Below are 23340 nucleotides of genomic sequence, written 5' to 3'. Positions count from 1 at the left end.
CAGTGTGGGAGGTATAGGGCAGGCCGGGGTGGTATAGGGTAGGTTGGGGTGGTATAGGGCAGGCTGGGGTTGTATAGGGAAGGTTAGGATGGTATAGGGCAGTTTGGGGTGGTATATTGGCAGCTTGGGGTGGTTTAGCTCAGGCCAGGGTGGTACAGGGCAGGTTGGAGTGGTATAGGGCAGTTTGGGTTGGTATAGGGCAGTTTGAAGTGGTATGTTGGCAGTTTGGGGTGGTATATTGGCAGCTTGGGGTGGTTTAGGGCAGGCCAGGGTGGTATAGGGCAGGTTGGGGTGATATAGGGCAGGCTGGGGTGGTATATTGGCAGTTTGGGATGGTATAGGGCAATTTGAGGTGGTATAGGGCAGGCTGGGGTGGTAAAGGGCAGGTTGGGATGGTATAGGGCAGTTTGAGTGATATAGGGCAATTTGGGATGGTATATTGGCAGTTTGGGGTAGTATATTGGCAGCTTGGGGTGGTATAGGGCAGGCCGGGGTGGTATAGGGCAGGTTGGGTGGTATATTGGCAGTTTGGGATGGTATAGGGCAGGCTGGGGTGGTATATGGCAGGTTGGGGTGGTATATTGGCAGTTTGGGACTCAGAGCTTACACAGCAACTTAGAGCATGCCTGCAGATGAAGACACCCGGGCGGGGCTGCTGTGTCCTCGCCTCTTTCTCCTTCAGATGCAGGATGAGCCATAGTGAAAGAGCCTGTAGGAGGAGTAGAGGAGGCAGCCACACCCCCAGCTCCGCTCACCAACTCCGGCTGCCTTGAGAGATATTGGAGGTCTCCAAGTGACAGCTTAGCCTGATTGGAGAGTGATACAAGCAGCCTCCCCCGCATGGCTGGGTGCCCTGCTCGAACCACTCCGCTGCAAGCAATATAGCGAACTGTGTAGCGGCGGGCCCGGTGTCACCCCTCTGGAGGGTGTCACCCGCCCCCCCATACCGACGCAACTGCTCCTCTCCCCTTCACCCCACCTCTCTCTCCCACCTTCCTACTGTGGACATCCTTCTTTCCTCTTTTTTTCTTTCTTATTTAATTGTTGCAGATCATGCTGTTTATTCAGACTTGATGTTTTGATCTGCTTAATGATTCACAGCCTGCGACAAAGTTAGCTGGCCCATTTACTATAACTTGCAGGCTACAAGTTTTGTTTATTAATATGCTACTTCTACTGTTGGATGTTATCACATCCTCGGCAGCTACTTTCCAACTGTCTAACACCTTCTCAGCAATTACAAACAGTTCTTTTACGCAATGTTTTGTATTAAAAATCTATTGAAAGTGAAAAATGCATTCTTTTGTGACAGTTATGTAAAACGATAAAATGCAATTTTAGTATTACCCAATGGATGTACTGTAACATAGTCCCTATAGAAATTGAAGTTGTTCAAGTTTCCTTTTTCTAAGCAGAAAAAAACATCTGTCACTATTTTGAAAGCTTTCCTATTATTATTACCTTGTCCTTTTCATTCTGACATGTAATTGGTTTTAGAGTCACTTCAGACACCAGTTCTGGCGTTTTGTGTTTGTGTGTTGGTATGTTCATTGACTGAGCAACAATTTAATGCTGATTGAAACTTTCTACTTATTTTAGGTTCATCGCACTAAAAGGTTCCCCACAACCTTCCATGCTGAGCTGGAAGCACTTGTGATGAGCTTTTCAGACCATATAATTTGGAAGTACAAGGATGCTCTGGAGGAGACAAAGAAGGCCAACCTGAGCATTGCCTGTTTTCTGAAGGTGACTATGTGAAGTTTCCTGCATTTATGTACATTTTTAAGCAACCTCAAAGTTTTTTTTTTACAATTGAGACATATAATATGGTGATTAGTGGAGTTTATAGGAATAGATTAATCAAGCAAACTGCTTTCCAAATTTCCCACACTGTTGTGTTACAGTATATCTAGAGCCAATCCATTTTTTCCACTTTGGATGGAGTAGGATAATTGTTAGGACCCGTTAGGTTATTTTTTTTTTTTTTGCCTACTGTGTCCCATTATTGAGATTTGAAAAGACTATGATACATGGGCAATTTTTAAGAAATTACTTACTTGTATATTGAAAATGAGGTCATTGTAAGAAGTAGTTAAAGTGGAACTCAAGGTGCCAAGGCACCACATTGACCTGCCTGCTGCTTCAATGCTTTGATGAAGCCCAGGATGGGTGTGGTTGCATAAACTCTAGTTGATGTTGTGTATGGTAGTCATATGACACTGGGAGGAGATCTACTAGGCAAAGCACATTGAGGGGAATTCATGAGAACTTGAGACTCCAGAATATGGAGCCACTGTGCATGAAAACCAATCATCTTCTACCTTTAATTTTCAGTGCTTACCCGAACAAGCTGAAGATAGTAGCTGATTGGTTGCCATGCACAGCTGCTCCAGATTCTGGCTGCTCCCATCTTGGTAAACTCCCTCCTTAGTACATAAGACAGAGAAAGCTTCTATGACTTGAAGGAGAGGTACTAATGTGACTGGATAGAGAGTCATAATGATACCAGATGTGACAAGCACACTATCATTTTAGTGCTGTTACCAATTCTTTAGTCCATAGGGGCTGTTATTTTTTGTAATTTTAATTTTTTTTCCATCAGACATTGCATATTTATTTTAATACAACTTTGGTACAACTGATTCTATTTTTGGTGGGTATGGGGATTTCCATTCCTTAGCAATCATCAAGCGTGCAGCAACCAGTACTTGTGCTACCACAGTTCTGGAATTGGGGGAAAAGGATTCCATTCCTATGTTAAGTAGTGCTAATGCTGGCATAATAGATACCTGCACTCCTATAAAGTGTGAGATAAGGATGGAAACTTCTGCTCAGTAATTCTGGAGAATATCACAACTCCATAGAATATGCGGTAGGTTGCCTACCTTATTACACTTCCTCCAACAGAGCAGAGAATTAAGTAAAAATGAATTAAGTCTTGGGGGGGTCATGTGAAAGATTTTTTGGAAGTTATCCCAATGCTCTGTGCATTCTGAAGATCTACTATTCACCTTAATTGCCTGAAACCGCTGTGTTAGTGAAAATATTTGATTTAATTCCTTTTCCCATCTCAGCATGGAGTTGGACTTTTTTTCTAAAAGACTCTGGTTGCACTGTTTATAAATAAAAGAGATGTCTTTAGGCACCTTAGGAAGGTTGCTCAGTAGGAAGTTCAATATATATTGCGGTACCAATATGTGGCATACATTGTTCTTTTTGTGGAAGTGCCTTATTTGATCTGTTTTATATGTGTCAGCAGCATCTTTATTCCCTAAGTTCACTCCTCTCTCTACCCATTTCTGGACAGACAGGGACGGGATTAGGTATTCGTATGCTCTCACTGGAACTCCGACTTTACACGGGTTATCATTATAAATTTTGAGTCTGGTCAGCCAAGACCATGTAGAAATAGTTGCCAGAATGGACTGATTTTATTGTGAACTATGTTAAAATTTCCATGGTCTGATATTTTCTGGATGACAAATTATCTGAATGTCTTATCTCATAAATGCTGAAATTAAAGATATTGTTATCTACCACAAAAAGTATGACAGCATTGTATGTAAAATCTGTTTTAAAGCAAATGATTTATAAATGTATCTGATATAAAAATAACCTTTGTCTTCCAGTGCTGTTTTACATTTATGGATCGTGGCTTTGTATTCAAGATGGTCAGTAGTTGTATTAGTATGTTCAGCCCCGGAGATGGTAAGGTAGGAATAACTCTAATATAACATTTTGGAATGTGATATATATATATATATATATATATATATATATATATATATATATATATATATATAGAATTAGAATGCCAGAATAAGTGTGAACAATTACACAGTATCACAGTGCTTAACCACTTCAGCCCCGGAAGAATTTACCCCCTTCCTGACCAGTGCGTTTTTTGCGATTCAGCAATGCGTCGCTTTAACTGACAATTGCACGGTCGTGCAACGTGGCTCCCAAACAAAATTGACGTCCTTTTTTTCCCACAAATAGAGCTTTCTTTTGGTGGTATTTGATCACCTCTGCGGTTTTTATTTTTTGTGCTATAAACAAAAAAATAGCGACAATTTTGAAAAAAACGCAATATTTTTTACTTTTTGCTTTAATAAATATCCCCCAAAAATATATATTTTTAAAAAATTCTTTATTTGTGAAATGATAGGATAATAACACTACACATACAATAGTACAGATGCAAAAAAAAACATTGGACACATCATTTTGTTTGTGCTAATTATACAGCTTGATTTGTCATATTATCCCAATCAAACCTTAAGAGATATCTGTGTATATGGACCCAAACCAACTTTGTTTGAATAGCCAATCCCAAGGTTAGGGAGCTCCCTGTGTCCCGTGTATGATAAAATTTCTTTTTGTATGTAACTAATAAAGTAAAAAGTACGACCTGGAGGTTGTCCGTCTTATTTATAGGTCATTAGAACCTATTAGGCCTAGTGCGAATAAGAAAGTTAAAGAAAGTCAGAAAGAAGGATAAGGAGATACAGAGAAAAAAAAAAGGGTGGGGGAAGTGGGGGAAGGAGGGGGGAAGGGGGGAGGGAGGGGGGAAGCGGGGAGGGGGGGGAGTAGGGGGGGAAGGGGGAGGGGAAGGGGGGGAAGATTGAGGAGCAAGGAGGGAAAGGCGGGAATTAGGAGAGAGATGAGAGATCCCTCCTCCAAGCCCTCCAGCGACTTTACGTTGTCCATTACGAATTTTGAAATCACTAAATAATTACCAAATATTTATATCAGCAGCCTTGCATACTCCTCCGAGTAGAAAAATTCAAGCCAATAGTACCACTTCTTGAGAAATTGTTCTCTAGTTCCCTTTTCTGTTGCTATCAAGTCCTCCATTTTATGTATGTCAGCTACCTTCTATAGCCACAACGCCACCTTTAGGGGCTCCGTTCGTTTCCAAAGTAGGGGGATACAGCTTTTTGCTGCTGTGACCAACAAGGGCAGGATTGACTTCCTATATGCCTTGCTCGGTATTTCATGGTGGTGTATTAGGAAGAATTCAGGACTCTTGGGCAGCTCCCGATCCGTGAACTTTTGTGTGATTCGATGGACCTCGGACCAAAAGGATGTCAAGAGCCTACAGGACCAGAAGATATGGAGAAGGGTGCCCACCTCCTCTCCACACCTCCAACAAAGATCCGAGCTCTGAGGAAACATCTGGTGCAACCTCACTGGAGTATAATACCATTGGGACAACACTTTGAACCCTGCCTCCTGCTGGTTAGCACAAATCGATGTTTTATATGTGAAGAGAATTATTCTCTCCACTTGTCTCTCAGTTAGCTGTATTCCCAAATCTCGTTCCCATTTAGCTATATAAGGAGGTCTATACCCCTTGGGAGGTGAGAGCGGGAGTTGGTATGTTAATGAGATGGTGTGGCACATTGGTTCTTGCTCTAGGCATAGTAGCTCAAACGATGTCAAGGGTCTTAAGTAGGGCGCTGGTGGGGGTTGCGCTTTAATAAAGTGCGCTAATTGTAGCTTCTGCCAGAAGGAGAGGCAAACCAAGAGAGGGTCATCTATGACTGTTTTCCTGGTCATCCACACTCCATTCTGTATGAAATGACGGAGTTGACATCTGTCGCTTCCTTTCAGCTCCTGGACACTGGGGTCACTCAGTCTCGGACTAAAATCCGGATTCCCGGTGTAAGTGGTGAGGGGGGTAGGTGCGATCGAGTGTTCTCTTATGGTTTTCTGGATTATTCGCCACGTCTCTCCTACCGTAGGGTGTTTTAATACCTGATCTGGTAGGTTCTTTTGACACCATGGTAGTCCTTTTAAATCTATCCCCGAAAGAAGCCGCTCTATTTGGATCCATTGTTTTAGTTTGTCATGGCGGCACCAATCTAAGGTTCTTGCCAAATGGCATGCGGCGTGGTACAGAGTCACATCTGGGAGAGCCATGCCTCCCGATGTTTTAGGTAGCCGTAGAGTGGCCTGAGCCAGCCGCGGAGGTTTCTGGGCCCAGATGAACCTACTCAAAGTTTGGTTCGCTGCTCTGAGGAAGGCAATCGGGACCTTGACGGGGAGGGTCTGAAGGTGGTACAATATACGTAGCATGATGTTCATTTTTATTATGCTACGCCATCCAAACCAAGAGAACAGGCCTTTCTGCCATTTCAGTAAATCGTTTTTGATATCCGATAAAAGAGGGGGAAAGTTAATCGAGAAAATCTCCTCCACTCTACTCGGTAGACGAATGCCCAAATACTTAATTTAGGAACTCGCCCATTTAAAAGGGAAATCTGCTCGTAGAAGGTTGTTCAAGGAAGTTGGCATGGATATATTTAAAGCTTCCAATTTCTGGAAATTGATTTTGAAGAAAGACAATGTTCCATATGTCTGCAACTCCGACATTAGATTTGGTATGGAAACCAGGGGGTTTGTTATGAAAAAGAGTAAGTCGTCGGCGAACGCTGCTATTTTAGGAGATAGAGAGTCACTAAGATGAACTCCCGTTATGTTAGGGTTATCTCTCACCGTACAGAGGAAGGGTTCCAGGGACAGGATAAATATTAGTGGGGATAGGGGGCACCCCTGCCTCGTCCCATTGGTAATACCAAAGGAGGAAGAGAGCTGGCCATTGACTTTCACTAGTGCTGTGGGCCTGGAATAAATGCCTTGTATCCAGTTCATCATCCGATCACCCAAGCCTAGATGGTGTAGGGTCTCAACTAAAAAGGGCCAGTTCACTCTATCGAACGTCTTTTCGGCCTCGGTAGAGAGAAGTAACATCGGGGTTCCTCGTGTTTTAGCAGCGTGAATAAGGTTGATTGCCTTTGTGGTGTTGTCCCTCGCCTCTCTTGAGGGCACAAAGCCAACCTGGTCTAAATGGACAAGCGAGGGAATCCACTCTGACAACCTCATGGAAAGGACCTTAGTGAAGATCTTTAGGTCAATGTTGAGGAGTGATATTGGTCTATAGTTTTGACAAAGTAATGGATCTCTGCCCTCCTTGGAAATCACTGAAACAAAGGCTCGTAATGAATCTTCTGGGGGGATTGCCCCCTCTCCGGCGTCATTATAGGCCGCTAAGAAGTGAGGTAACAGAAGGTCACCGAAAGTCTTATAGTATTTCAGCGAGTACCCATCGGGGCCCGGGGCTTTGCCATTTTGCATACGCGCCATGGCCAGCGCTACCTCCTCCCCCGATAACGGCTTTTCCAAGGCCTTCAAGGCCTCTTCAGGTAGCCGAGGAAGGCGTTTAAGATTATATAATGACATTTAAGATTATATAATGAGGTGTAGTATTTGCGGAACTGTTCCGCGATTACCTCTAAGATGGACCTTAGATCCACCTTCTCCCATTAACTCGGGAATAAAGGCTTGTGCCCGCTGGGCCCTCAAGGCCCTTGCTAACACTTTACCACACTTGTTACTATGTTCGTAAAAAGTGCATTTGCATTTTGCAATGACTGCCTTAGCCCTGTCCAATGCCATGGATCTCAATTGACCCCTCAGGGTGGTAAGTTCCGGCAATGTCTGGATGGCTAGAGATTGTTTATGAGTGGATTCCAAGATCCTGATTTTTCCTAAGAGGTCGAGAATTTGCTGAGCTCTTGCCTTCTTGAGTCAGGTACCAATTTTTATCAAGATGCCTCTAATAGTACACTTGTGGGCTTCCCATACCATCAGTGGGGCACTCCTCCCCTCTGCGTTAATTGAGAAAAAGTTCCTCAATTCTCTAGAGACCTCCTCTACTACCTCTGGGGTTTGGATCAGTGTATCATTAAGCTTCCACTGCCATTGCTTAGGCCTGGGAGGCAGAATATCTATGTCGATGAAGACCGGGGCATGGTCTGAAAAGGTGATGGAACCTATTGAAGCAGCCCGTACCCTAGAGAGTAAAGATTGGGGCAACATAAAGAGGTCGATTCTAGTATACGAATCATGAGGATGTGAATAAAAGGTATAGTCTCTCTGGGTCGGGTGCATGATCCTCCAGACGTCTACCAGGTGGAAAGCATAGAAATTCTTTTTTAAGCGTTTGAGTGCCGCATATGGGATCTGGGAAGTTTGTCTCGATGTGTCCAAGGAAGGGTCCATGGTAAAGTTAAGATCCCCTCCTAAGATCACCCTGCTCTGCTCCTAATCATTGGGAGCAGAGATCAGTGACGCTGTTACTAGGCAGAACGGGGAGATGCTTGTTTACATTAGCATCTCCCTGTTTGTCCTCTCCATGAGGCGATCGCAGGTATACCCGCGGCTATTGAGTCTGCAGGACCCGCGACCCGAGTCACTGAGCTCCCAGCCGGGGGCGCATGCACGCAATGGCACTGCAGCAAATACAAAGGGAGGTACGGGTATGCCCATTTGCCCAGCCGTGCCATTCTGCCGGCGTACATCAGCGTGCGCCGGTCGGGAACCGGTTAAAATATGCCTTTGAGCTTTGTTCAATAATTTATTGCTGTGACAGATAGATCACCTGTTACAGCTATATGCATTACTAAATCACACTGCTCTGTTAAATAAATACATACACCTTTAAGTCACTATTATTTCATATGATATTCTGAGTCCTACTACTGCTATTAGGCCTACCAGTATAAAGTGATTGTACCAGAGTTTTTAAAGCCCAAGGAGTACTTTTTCTTTTAATGAAACTGAACCCGGGACAATCAAGCTCCTTTCACTTTTGTATGATGCAGCACCTCAGAGATCAGTAAAATCCCAGTCATTATACAGTAGGATGGTGATTGGGGCCTAGACAGGAGGTGTGGCTCATCCACAGTATTAAAGTCAAGAAAAATAACCATAGAAGGATTTCCAGGTTAAAAAAGGTTATAACAGGTTACTTGTTTTGCCTGGTTTTAGGCAAGACTTGTAGCTTGAAACAACTGTTTCATGTTGCCACACCAATCAGATTAGGGTTTGCACTGGAAAGTTACAGTCATAGAACAAAAGCAGGACAAATAGTAAATAAGGCAAATAGAACTACACCAGGCATGTCAAATCAGTTATTAAGCCATTATTATCCAGTATGATCCAGTGTTATTGCATTGCAGATTTTGCATCAGTACAAGTTTGAATTTCTCCAGGAGGTCTGCAGCCATGAGCACTTTGTTCCACTCTGTTTACCTCTAAGATCATCAGACATCCCAGGTAACATAGTCAACATATACAGATAATAAGTACACCATTACAATTGTGTGTGTTAAACAATAAATTGTTTTTAAATGAACACTGATTATATTGTTTCCTTTTTTTCATTCAAATGAAGATCCACTTACACCTTCTGATTCTACTAAAGTTTACCATGCTTTAGGTAAGTACCTTTTTTATAAAAGCTTAGAACCTTACTTTTTGCTTATTTATTTTGAAAGCCTACAGATGTTTACTTTTATGTCAATTGCCTGGGATGTTCAGTGTGGTCATATGATGGCAGTATATGCACGTATGCTCCTGCCGTCCTCTGCACACTCCAAAGCTAAAGTGGACCTTCACGCCATAAAAGCACTTTTCATCCCTACAACCCCCCCGTCTACAATCTAAAAAGCTGAATTTACTTTTTTAAACATTCCAGCCTTCTCCCTGCCACCTAGGCCACATTGCCGTCTCCTCCACTCCTGAAGCGCACTGGGATATGCATGTCACATATCCCAGGAGGCATCAGTTTCAACACAATGACTGTCATCAGGTAGCCAGCTGCCTGAACCATAAAGAGACAACCAGTTCCCAATGGAGTCAGTAAGTAAGATGGCGGCACAGGACTTGATTTGCAGTAGCAAAACAGCAGGTCATGGCAGGACAACGCTGGATTCGCTGAGTATGTGAGTATGTTTATTAAGGCTAAACCCAATGAAAAAGGTAAGTGGGGAGATTAAAAAGAAAACGCGTAGGGGGTAAAGTTCCTCTTTAAGCTTAGTGGCAGGTATTATATTGGTGTAATAGTACCAGTCAGCATAAAGCACCTTGCTCCTTTTATTATCCTCATAGATATAAGCAATTAAACAAGTATTCTTTGTACTTTTTGATAAAGACATGCCAGAGTACACCTTGACGGATGACTTCTGCCGTAAGCACTTCCTGATTGGCATACTTCTCAGAGAGGTTGGTCTGGCATTACAAGAAGACCAGGATATCCGCCACCTCGCCCTCACAGCACTAAAGAACATTATGGCTAAACACTCCTTTGACAATAGATACTCTGATAAGGTAATTATTTCTTGATGTTGTCTGTGAATATGTGATCCTTCCTTGTCACAGACCATTACAATGACATATGCATAAACCCCTATTCTGTTTTATCATTCATTGTAAAAATGTAAAACAACATAATATTAAATAGAACGCATTTAGTAATACCATTTTTCTTCTTCTTTTTTTTTGTTAGGAAAAGCAGGCCCAAATAGCTGTTTTATTCTTGCCCCTCTATGGCATCCTTTTGGATAATATGCCTCGAATATTTATGAAAGATTTTTTCCCATTTACAGTCAATACATCCAACCAGGTAAGTTAGGAAAGTAAATATGCTAGCTGATGAGGAATTTGGATGTTTGTAAATGGGCTTTTATCGTTATAAACAAACTGATTATATGTATGCATTACATTTTAGCGGTCTCTAAAGGGTTTCCTTTCACTTATGCAGCCACAGCTTTAAACACAGTCAGATATATGTTTGAAGGACTACATGATCTTTTCATATTCATTGGGTCATGAATGCAGAGTATAAATGTGTCCTGTCTTACTTATAAAGTGGTCTGCATTCTTAAACATATGATTGAGTACAAACCATGTAATTCCCTTTAACAAATAATTACACACCACACAAGCATGTCGTGTCTGTTTACTTCAAGGAGTTTTCTAGTTTAAATTTATTTAACTTCTTGTTAATTAAAAGAGATAATAACTTAGTTGTGTAGGTTTTCATGCTATCACACATTGTGACTTTACTCCCAGAAATAATGTTTTTCATGCATGTTTGAGTGTTGGCAGTATAGTATAATTTTTGGCCAATATTGACTTTACTAGCTTTAAAACATCTAGAGGTGTAATTCTTTATATCTCCTTACAGTATAATTTGCAGGAAACTTAAAAGGGTATGCAAAGAGCAACATTTTCTTAGCTTTGGACAGAGTTGTCAGGGGGTTAGACCCTCTGTCAGGTTTGCAATTTGCCTGTGGTCCCAGTTAGATGCAGAGCGGAAAAAATAACCAGAGTTTTATCCTGTTTCTATTCAATACAAAAAAAAATATGACTTTACATATACTTTAAACTGTTTCACAGTTCAGTTAACCTTTTTATTTATTTATGAGTTGCTATTATAAATGTTTTAAGCATCTAGTGAGATATGTGATGAGAGCGCATCTCCCCTGCTTTGAAAGTCAACAGTGATGCCCACAGTGACATCCAGTTTAGAGTGATTTAACTTCAGGCATTAGTTTTTGTTTGAGATACTCTAAAGTTTAGGTTCATTTTTGAGAACTACTGATACATTATAGAAGGGTATGGGGGTCTCAAAGTGTCATTTGCATAGCCTGCTGGGGACTAGTTCCGGATCATGTGTTCCAAAGCTGCCGTGGCTATACAATGGTATATTGTCATCAGCAGGGTGAATGTAAATGAATGCTCTATTGAAATCAGCACCCACAATGCATCTATAGGTTTTATGACTTAGAGCTGAGGTTCATTTTAACAACATACTCTACTGTATAAATTAAAAAGTTGTAGCTGTGGATAACTGTAGTAAAGCCAGTAGTTTTCATAAATGTAATAAAGTTGGAATTGCTACTTAAAGAATATGAATGGCCAAAGCTTTTTTGGTCCTACGTCTCCTGTGGAGCACCACCAGTCTAGACTCTGGAGGGATCCTAGCTTTAATGTCAGGATCTACCCAGATGCCTGACCAGAATCTGACTTGGCACAGCCTAAACCAGCTGCTCTCACCTCCCTCCACAGCCCCTTGCTCCAGTAAGCGCTGGAGGGGCAAAGCAGAGAGCCGAAGACTGACAGTCGCTGGCTCTCTGCTCACTGAAGACTGAGAACTGAGCAATCAGCAATCTTTGATTGCTCAGTTCTCAGTCTTAGAGCAGCGGGGGTGTTAGAAATTCTGGATATAGCACTACAGAACAGTCCACGTGGGCTTTGTTGCTTAACTGCAGACAGGAAACAGAAAACTTTATTCAGGGAAAAGACATAGAGCATACCATAGATGCAGCTACAAACTTATAAACACTGTCATCTACTGGTTGAAGAATATATCTCCACTAAATACTGATGTACAGTAGCTGTTGCTCATCATACAATTCTGTATTACAACACCCCCACTAAACAACTACTGCTTATATTAGTCCCATTTTGGACCTCAGTTCTATAAATCAGTTTCTTGTAAATGGTTTTGTCAAAGCATCTGATCAACTTTTGTTTTTCATGAGTTAGAAGTCTTTGCATCTCATCCAATGAATCTGGCTCTGGTTTTAATGCCGCGTGAGCAACATAGGACAGATGTTTGGCTGGGGTGCCTTTATTGCTTCTGGTGGATTTCCTGATTGAAGCCTCTTGTGGCCTGGTTTCTTCTTTTACAGCATTTGGATTGTCTGCGTTAATTTCTATTTCTGTGTCACTTTCTTTGTTGCTTATCTTCACGTGACACTGATGTAGAATTTCCCTCAGTTTGAAGTGTTTGTGTTAGTTCATGAAATTTTGAACACACTGAAGTTTAATCGACAATTACATTTCTAATGATGGTTACCTTGTTTGTGTCTTGTTTCGAGGTTCACTGTACCCCACCCGTACACCTTCCTTTGCGCAAGCATCCCATTTTGTAAATTTTTCTTTTGAGATGTGCAGATAGGCTTTGCTTTCACAAATGTTTAGATGGTTCAAACTTTCTGTTTCTCTGTTGATTTTCCTGGTAGTCGAGTTTGTAGATAGCATGCAGTATGTGGTTGGCATAGCTGCATCAAACAGCATGGTTCTTCCACTCTCACATAGAGTATGATTCCTTTTTTTCTGCAACTTCGATTTGTTCTGGGTTGTATGGTACAGTAGTTTAAAATATTATGCCATGCTTTCTGAAAATTGCCTGTGAGACGTTACCTGTATATTCAGTTCCATTGTCTGTGCGTAATATGCTCAGCATTTTAATACATTTGTTGCTTACTTGAGCCAAATACTGTTCACGTTTCTCTGGTACTTCACTTTTGTTGTCAGACAGATAAAGTGAGAAAATACCTCTTCTTTCCTGGAGATAATTTTCCATTGGATTACAAAGATCTGAATAAATTAAGTGTAGAGGTTTCTTAGCTCTGCTGTTACTCTGCTTTGGAAAGGCTTTAATTGTATTTTGTTTGTTTTTTTATACAGCTGGTGCATTTCATTGTTTGATCACATGAACAAATTTTAATTCCACTTGCATAGTCATTCTCAGTCTTTGACACTATATTACCAAAAGTATTGGGGCGCCTACCTTTACACGCACATGAACTTTAATGGCATCCCAGTCTTAGGGTTCAATATTGAGTTGGCCCACCCTTTGCAGCTACAACAGCTTCAACTCTTTTGGGAAGGCTGTCCACAAGGTTTAGGAGTGTGTCTAGGGGAATTTTTGACCAATCTTCCAGAAGCGTATTTGTGAGGTCAGGCATTGATGTGGATGAGAAGACCTGGCTTGCAGTCTCCACTATAATTCATCCCAAAGGTGTTCTATTGGGTTGAGTTTAGAACTCTGTGCAGGCCAGTCAAGATCCTCCACCCCAAACAGGCTCATCCATGTCTTACCTTGTTTGTGCACCGGTACGCAGTCATGTTGGAACAGGAAGGGGCCATCCCCAAACTGTTCCCACAAAGTTGGGAGCATGAAATTGTCCAAAATGTCTTGGTATACTGACACCTTAAGAGTTCCCTTTACTGGAAATAAGAGGCCAAGCCCAACCCCTGAAAAACAACCCCACACCATAACCCCTTCCACCCAATGATTTGGACCAGTGCACAAAGCAAGGTCCATAAAGACATGTATGAGCCAGTTTTGGGTGGTCGAACGTGACTGACCTGCACAGAGTCTTGGTCTCAACCCGATAGAACACTTTTGAGATGAATTGGAGTGGACACTGTGATCCAGGCCTTCTCATCCACATCAGTGCCTGACCTAACAAATACACTTCTGGAAGAATGATCAAACATTCCCATAGGCACACTCCTAAACCTTGTGGACAGCCTTCCCAGAAGAGTTGAAGCTGTTATAGCTGCAAAGGGTGGGCCAACTCAATATTGAACCCTACAGACTACGACTGGGATGTCATTCAAGTTCATGTGTGTGTAAAGGCAGGCGTCCTAATACTTTTGGTAATATAGTGTATGTCAGGACTTCTGTGCCCAAGTCGTCTGTGCAATGTGTCACAGCGCCTCTAAGTGCAGTATTGGTTAACCATTTAATGATAAGTCAAAAGTGAAACTACTCATAAAGGGAGCATAAACACAAGCATGATAGTAATACTGCAGCATAATCCAGGGGTGGTTTTCTCCTAAACTTCTGTGTCTCTGAAGTGCAGCTAACAGCTCGTGCCGGTGGATTCCAGCTGGGAACAGCAGGGAACACAGGGGCGATCGGAGATGACATCACTTCCGGGTGCAGGGTGAGAGAAGGCTGTCAGCTGCACTTCAGAGACATGGACGTTTAGGAGAAAACCACCCCCGGATTTTGCTGCAGTATTACTATCATGCTTGTGTTTATGCTCCCTTTGTGAGTAGTTTCACTTTTGACTTATTAAATGGTTTACCAATACTGCAGTTAGAGGCGCTGTTTTTCTTTTCCCTTGTTGCATTGCAGAGAATGCTTCTAGCTCTTTACACTGTCTGCCCTTAGTGCTAGTACATGGATTCCTCTCCCTCTTCATCTTAGAGACTGTTGCTACGGACTTTATCCCTCTTATTGAGAGACTTTTTTAATCACATTTATTTGATCTGTGTACACCTCCAGGGTCTCTCCTCAAACGAGAGCTGAGTTCATTTTTTGTCTGTCTGTGCAATGTGTAAATGCAGTTTGAATGTTTTTGGCAGTATTCACTACCTTATTGCAGTTCAGCTGATACAGTTCACCTGCAATTTTAGCCTTTGCATGTAAGATATCCCCTTTTGTAATGGCACAACTGTCATCTTGGAAGGTCTCTACATTGCCTTGTTTTGTGAGCTTCTTCACTGAAAAAAGATTTGTTACAAGAGCAAGGACATAAAGGACATTTTTCACAGTTATCTTTCTGGTGACACTCTGGGAAATAAGACTGTAAAGAAAAACGTCTCCTATTCTTTCTAATTCCATGTGATTTTTTTCTGTTTTTCTCTGTTCAAGGTGAATAAAGAAATTTCTGTCATTTTTCATGTGACTTATAGCTCCTGAATCAACACACTCTGCCTGCAAAGATGAGGTGCAAGTTTTGGATTCAAAAACATATTAATTATCTGAAGCAAAATCAGCTTCTTCCTTCACACTTTTGGCCTTTTGTAGTTTAGTTTATTTTTGCATTCTATCTTCCCAGATTCTGCAATCTGCTTTTAAATGACATTGTTTCTTGTACACAACATTCACGTGTTTCTTGTTGCACGTTACTGTTTTTATTCCTATTTTTCGTCTTTAAAGCAGACTCTGCGACAGAAGCACCATCACTATTAATGCTTTCTGCTTTATGCTTATATTCATCCACAAGCTTGCCCTTTACATATTACTATGTCAGTTCATCATCTGGATGTGCATCAAGTGCTGTGACAAGTGTTTAAGTGGTAAGCCACTTAGTAATAGTGCTGCAACATGAAAAATATTTATTTCTTGTCCTATAGCTCTCAGGCGTTCAATCATTTCCAAGGTGTGCCTTATATAATCCTGCATATCCTGGCATTTCATCAGCATTGTTTTCTATAGCTTTCTAATCAAATACAATTTTTTGCTGATTAGCACTTTCATGCACCTTTTGTAATCCTTCCCACATTTTTTTAGCAGTTTCACATTTACATATATGTATGATTTAATCATCTTCTATGCTAAGAGGGATTGTACTCTGAGCTTTTTGATCATTCTATATCCACTCATCTGAAGGGTGTTCTGGCCTTACTTAATGTATACATTTCCACGTACCTTTTCTTATTAGCAGCATTTTCATCTTGAATTTCCAAGACTGGTAGTTCTGGTTTGTCAGATTTGCAAATTACAGTATAGCTTTGTTGCAGCTGTGTTACTGACCATTTTCTTTTATTCTGTTGCAGTCATCTTTCTGTTGCTGTATCTTGCACGTATTTACTGTAGCTGGCTATGTCTGGGCTATGAATGGGTTCTCAGCTTTTCTCTGGGTGGGTGTCTGTTAGAAATTCTGTATATAGCCCTACAGAACAGACAGGAAACAAGAAACTTTATAAAACAGGAAACTTTATAAAGGTGTACCGTCACATATGGTGACCCATCACATTTGGCTACCCGCTGGACTGAGCATGCGCGACGCCGCCATATGCCTTCCAACACTGTGGCAATCTGCGCCTGCGCAGAATTTTGTGGCCACACCCCTGAGTCCAGGTTCAAGCCCCACCATCCAAGTGGACATAGAGTTAGATTATAATTATGCAGAGCAAAGCGAGGCCGTGCCCGAAGCGTGGCGAGCGAAGCGTGGTGAGCGAAGCGAGCCCGCAAGGGGCCCTGTGGCAAAGTGGTCTTATAACAGTGTTGGAACGCATATGGTGGCGTCACGCATGTGCACTCCAGCGGGTAGTAAAATGTGATAGGTAGCCGAATGTGACGTGACAAAGGGAAATGACATAGAGCATACCATTGATGCAGCTACAAACTTGTAAACACTGTCATCTACTTTGTTGAAGAATATATCTCTACTAAGTACTGATGTACAGTAGTTGTTGCACAAAATACAATTCTGTATTCCAACAGGGGGTGGGTACAGCATCACACCGATGCTGAATCTATCTAGGTGAGAATGTATGTTTATTATTTTGAAATCATGCCCTTATCTTTTAAATAAGGAAGAACAAAAATTTAGAAATACTCTTTTTTATATATGAGTGTAAAAAGCACCAAATAACAAAAAAAGAAATTCAATAATATGTTATGTGCCTGGCTTTTGTTTTTAAATGCACTGTTTCAAATAAGAAATATTCCACTGCACATTTCAATATGAAACAGCTTTACATTACAACCTGAAATACAATGCACCGAAAAATGCTGCAGATGATTTTATAAATTTGTCATAGACAACATTTTTGTAAATATATAATACATGTAGAATACATCTATTTTTAATTGAGTGTGGTGCCTGTTTTCTCTTAAGAATTTAAATAATCCAACATATGCTGTATAGAAATCTGCTTTAACACACACTACAATCAAGAGAATGCTGACACTATGTATTTTTTATTGCATTGCTAAACTTTTAGATTAGACTCCTGGCTTGCCCCTTATGTTTAATACATATAGAAACTGCAGTGTTAATAATCAATGACTTGGAACTAGGTAAGCAGTATAGAAGAGCTATTGGGCAGATGAGTTTATATTTTACCTTCTGTTACAGCTGGGTGCACAAGGTTGTGACTTTTACTTACTTGCAAGTCTGGCATTTTAATGTATTTTAAATAAAACTCCGTTTACTACATTTTATTTTTGATTATTGCCTTTTGCCCAAAATCTTATATTTTAGGGATCAAAGCTATTTGATTTTCAGGTACAGCAAAAGGCACTGGGTTTTATTTAAAAAGTAATTGGCGGCACCCTCTAGGGATTTCTTCACTTTTAACAGTACCCTACTAGGGATGACCTGTTTGCAAACTAAAATGTCTAAATGTTTCACATCCATAATGCACTGCAAGGCCTTTGAACTTTGCACTTAGCTGGCTTAGAAGGGCAAATAATGGGGGCTTTGTTATGACCATCCCCCTCACAACATAAAGGTGGACACAGAGCAACCATAGGGGTTGAATTATAAAAACTGGAGAGTGCAAAATCTGGTACAGCTCTGCATAGAAACCAATCAGCTTCCAGTTTTTTTTTTTTTTTAATCAAAGCTTAATTGAACAAGCTGAAGTTAGAAGCTGATTGGCTGCCATACACTGCTGCACCAGATAGTGTCAGTGTATTGGAAACTGTTGCAGGAAAGGATAAGAAGAGAATTTTTTTTTGTGTGGTTACCTGAGGCTGGGTTCACACTTTTGCGAATTGGATGTGGGTTTCCCTGCATCCAATTCGTATGTCAGGATATTGTGACCGGCTCTCTATGGAGCCGGTTCACACATCTCTGAAGCGGCTCTGGTGCAAATTGCACAGAGGTCCTGTGCGTCTTCTGGTCAGTTTCAGGTCCAAATTCAGCCAAAAATATGGACCGAAATCGGACCTGAAACGGTGAACAGGGACGCACTGGACCCCTGCTGTGAGCCGCTCCGCACGGCAGTGTGAACCCAGCCTTCAGGTCAGATGTCGCTTTTAGCTGCTGTCCTATCTTTTTTTTGCCACAAGATCTCCCTTTATAGAAAATAGGCTTTTATTTCAGGGGGTAGTATTTGAAGGTTGTTATTTATTTTATATTCATAAAGAGTTAGCTGGCAGCAGTAATGCATCTGTTTTTACTCTTATGCCCCGTACACACGGTTGGATTATCCGACGGAAAATGTGTGATAGAACCTTGTTGTCGGAAATTCCGACCGTGTGTAGGCTCCATCACACATTTTCCATCGGATTTTCCGACACACAAAGTTTGAGAGCTTGCTATAAAATTTTCCGACAACAAAATCCGTTGTCGGAATTTCCGATCGTGTGTACACAAATCCGAAGCACAAAGTGCCACGCATGCTCAGAATAAATAAAGAGATGAAAGCTATTGGCTACTGCCCCGTTTATAGTCCAGACATACGTGTTTTACGTCACCGCATTCAGAATGATCGGATTTTCCGACAACTTTGTGTGACCGTGTGTATGCAAGACAAGTCTGAGCCAACATCCGTCGGAAAAAATCCTAGGATTTTGTTGTCGGAATGTCCGATCAATGTCCGACCGTGTGTACGGGGTATTATTGTCTAGGACATTTTGGCAGGCTCTCCCTGATTAAAAATGTCCTGTGCTGCCCAGTTTTACACTGCTGCGACATCTGCAGTCTTATTATTCTTGTAGTAAAACATCACCCTGTACTCTTTTTCTCCAGTACATTTTGGCCAATTCTTCCTCTTTAAAAATGTCCTGCTGCCAATTTTACAGTACTATATTTGTGGTTTCTAAATCCTTAATTAGAGTTTTATAGAACTTGGCCAGCTGGAGGACAGTTTTGCATCAGAGAGAACAGGGACAGCCTCACAGAACTACTTGCCAATTTTTAGCATTAGGTAGAAAGAGAAAAAATATGAACTTAAACATATGGGTGGAGCTGAGAAGAAGTTTTCTGCTAGAGTTTTGTAAAATGATATTAAAGGTTAAATTTTTTGCCTTAAAAAAAAAGATGTTATACTTACCTGCTCTGTGTAATATCATATCATATTATCAGTACCTTACATCCTCTCTGGTAGTCCCCAGCCAGCCCTGTCCTATCAATTTTTCTCTGAGTGCCCCCTTAGCACGCCAGATGCTAAGGGGCACCTGCGTGTGGGCGCTCCTGATGCAGGCTGTGTGCATCCATAGACACACAGCATCAGTAAGCCACACCCCTGCTGACTCTTCAGTTTGACTTTCAGCTATGGCTCCCACTGCCCTCAGTTTCTCCTGTGAAAGCAGGAAGTGAAGAGAGCAGTGCTGCAGCAGGAACAGCACTGGACCAGTGAGAGGAGTCAGGTAAGTGTTTAATAATGTGTTGGAGAGGGTGAAGGAAAAAACAGTTTGCGTTTAGAACCACTTTAAAGCCAAATGAAACCCCTGAAAGTGTACACAAATGCTGACAGGCAAAAAGAAGGGTTTACAACATATGAGGCCAATAGGGTCATGAAAATCCTGCTTGTCAGCCTTTTTTTAGTTTTTTTAGGTGCAATTCAGCTTTAGAATGGACCTGGTGACAAAATCATTCTCAGATCTCATCTCTGCAACCAAAATGAGGTGTATTACTTACATAGCCTCACCATGTGTGAATGTTCTAGCTTGTGGAACTGTTACATACCTGGTGGAGAAGTTTGATGCAATGAGCAAGGCCTCTCTTACACTTCCGTCTTGTAGTCCCTGGTAAAGTGACAAGAGGCATAAGGGCACAGAGTGGCACAACTGCCTGATCATTCTTCCCGCTGCTGATGCGGGTAGATTGTCTGTGTATCCACAGGATCAGACCAGACAGAAGATAGGAGAACAGCAGGAACAACTGATGGCAGGTTGGTTCTTGACAGGAACTGGCTGGGCAGCAGGCAGTAGGTCAGAAGGCGCTGTCTGGCAGCAGGTTGTCGATCATAAGGCATTTAGCTGGCAACAGGTAGAATTTGGCAAGCACTGGACAGGCAGCCGATAGTTGGGCAGCAGGTTGATGATCAACAGGCACTGGCCAGGCGTGGGGGAAAGTTGATCAGCAAGTACTGGGTAGCTGGTAGATGATAAACAGATTCAGGCAAGCTGGGGTCGGTAGCTGGCAGTCAAATCAGGTATAGGCATATGACAGATTATTAGTCAGGATTCAGGTCGTAGTTGACAACAATAATGCAAATCAGCAATAAAGAGTAGGCAGAGACGCTTTCCAAGGACAAACTGGGGTGGGCAGGTGGAGTTCAGGAGTAGTCAAAGGCAGACTTGGTCAATAGTAGGATATCAGACACAGGAACAGATTGCAGGTTGTACAAGGAACGCTGTAGACCAAGCAACATTGATCCTGTGCAGCAGCTCGGTTTAAATAGTCCCTCTGGTGCCAGCATTGGTGACAGGTGTGCGCATGCATGCAAAAGTGAACCTCTGCATGTACATGTATGGCTAAGTGCCAGCCTGTACCTATGCATACATATGCACACCAATGCACTCTTTCATGCTTTTCTTGACAGGAAGGTTAACTGAGTGGTTAAGCTTTTTACACATACCCAGGGTAGTGACAACAACATGTATTAACATGAACATGTACCCTTTACAGCAGGGGTCTCAAACTGGTGGCCCTCCAGCTGTTGTGAAACTACAGGTCCCATCATGCCCCTGCCTGTGGGAGTCATGCTTGTAACTGTCAGCCTTGCAGTGCCTCATGGGGTTTGTAGTTTTACAACAGCTGGAGGGCCGCCAGTTTGAGACCCCTGCTTTACAGCAACTGCTTGCAATTCTGATCTTTAAAGGAAATGTCTATATCACTTGCTGCCACGCTGAGACAGAAATGTAACAGAGCTGCTTACAGAGGCAAACTTCTTTAATTTTAGTTAGAGCATTTGGAGGTTCAGCTTAACGAGTTTTAAAATTAGTTTTAAAGGAAAATCAGTGCTGATCACTTAGATACCAAATATGATATGGATCCTATATATATATATATATATATATATATATATATATATATATATATATATATATATATATATATATATATATATTTCTCTTAGGAGGTCAAATGTTTTTTATTAGCCTCCAGACTTTTTAATTTAGGTAGGTTTGTTGTCTAACTGATTGGTATCTTCTTATACATTAGTGCATTCTTTCTTAGCTGGCCTGTGTTATGTTAAATGTTACTTAGGCTGAACTATTTTCTTCTGTCTAATATGTCACATTATATAGAGGCCTAGCACAGAGATACGATTTAAATCTAACTGTTTTGTCTTACTGTTTTGAGAATTCTGGGGAAAATGATAGTGGCATGATGCTCAATATGAGTCCCCCATTCTCTCCACACAGTTTTGGGTTCTTTAGACCTCACTATCATCACAGACCTAGCTTCAGACAACCTCATCCTTCAGACAATGGGCTTCATTCACAAAGCGGTATCTACCACTTTAAGAAATGTGATACAATACCGCTTAGCATTTTTCAAAAAGATTTTTGGCATTCAGAAAAAAAATGCTTTTAAAATAATTTGTATTGTGGTATTTTCCCGAAATATGGGGTATTTATCTCATGAAACCGTGCGCTATTTTATCTCATGCAATATCCAGTGGGATGGATACAGTGGAAAAGAATTAGAACCCCTATCAGTTTTTATTGCTAATAAAGAGGTAAAATGGTTTAAACCGTAGAATTATGCCAACTCACTAAGTGTAGTCCCTGCAATATAAGTATTAATACAAAAGAAAAAAGGTGACTAGTATACTGGCCAAAGAGAAGCTGCTTTCACAGGGCACACGTGGTATATCAAAAACAACCAAATTAAATTAAGTAAATACAATATATCTTTATAAATGTCAAATATTAAATTAAATTTGTATTGAAAATCACACACATATATAAATATGGTTCTTCTACACTACAAAATGGTGGAAGAAGAGTATTTATATATGTATGTGATGTTTGATGCTATTTTCATTCATTATTTGATATTTATCAATATATTTTTTGTATTTACTTAAAGTATAACTAAAGAAAAAACTTTTTATTTAAGTTCTGGATAGAGTGGAGAGGTATCGGGACACCTACTAGGTTTGTATTGCTGTTTGTCCCCATTAGGGAGACATCTCTGTTTGTCCTGTTTACCATTAGCATCGAAATTAAAAGAAAATCCCAACTTTTGGGTTGTTCCCAGAAAAGTAATAGAGTGAAAATTTTCCAATGGGGACACTAGTTCTGGTGACCTGGAAGACCCCAAGGCATTCCCTTAATTTGCTGGGATTTCCTTTCACCTCCTATTTTGGCAATGGAACAGGAAGTAAAGGTAAATCTCCCCAACGGAACACAGATGGAAAAAAAAAAAGCGACGGAGGTTATAACCCTCCCTTACTCTATCCAAAAAAAAAGTAAAAAAAGTTTTGCTTATAGTTCTACTTTAGAGCAAATAGACTGTGCACTTTACAGGTTGCTCCAGAGCTTAGTAAATGAGGTAAAGTTTCACTTTACAAAGAATACCCAATCATAGCCTTTTCTGTTCCTAATCCCTATTTATGAAGACACCACAAATGCAATCCAGTAATTTATAGCAGGAGGGAGTAGGATATGCATTTCAAACTCCTGATAGACTTCTGTGAGGCTAGAAGAATAGAGTGTGCCTAGGTACTGTCACACACATGGATATGTTCTGCTGAATATAAAAAGTAATAATAAGTTAAAGTTTTTTGTTTGTTTTTTACTAAACTGCTTGATAAAGTATATAGACTCTTATTAATGATTCAACGTGGTTTAAAGCCCAACTCCAGGGAAGATAAAAATCCTCCCTTGCAAGGATGAAATGCTCCTATAGTTGTAGGGGACTGGACCTATACTGCAGTGGTGGACTGTTCCTAGGCATCCTCACATCCAGTCCAGGACTAGGGACCACATCT

The 23340-nt window shown here is 41.2% G+C and overlaps 1 protein-coding gene across 5 annotated transcripts in view; it reads left to right on the top strand.

Annotated features, from left to right (window-relative positions):
- DOCK10 (dedicator of cytokinesis 10) overlaps positions 1-23340 on the top strand; it is a 428377-nt gene that overhangs the window by 307973 nt on the left and 97064 nt on the right. For all 5 annotated transcript variants that reach the window (XM_073625969.1, XM_073625970.1, XM_073625967.1 and 2 more), the window contains exons 28-33: positions 1600-1746; positions 3630-3713; positions 9027-9123; positions 9242-9286; positions 10001-10176; positions 10355-10471. In XM_073625969.1, coding sequence (XP_073482070.1) covers positions 1600-1746; positions 3630-3713; positions 9027-9123; positions 9242-9286; positions 10001-10176; positions 10355-10471 — 666 coding nt within the window. The remainder of the gene's footprint in view (positions 1-1599; positions 1747-3629; positions 3714-9026; positions 9124-9241; positions 9287-10000; positions 10177-10354; positions 10472-23340) is intronic.

This window comes from Aquarana catesbeiana, linkage group LG04, assembly GCF_042186555.1.
Source record: "Aquarana catesbeiana isolate 2022-GZ linkage group LG04, ASM4218655v1, whole genome shotgun sequence".
Taxonomy (NCBI): domain Eukaryota; kingdom Metazoa; phylum Chordata; class Amphibia; order Anura; family Ranidae; genus Aquarana; species Aquarana catesbeiana.
The sequence above is the reverse complement of the archived record's forward strand: the minus strand, read 5'-3'. Positions and strand labels throughout refer to the sequence as shown.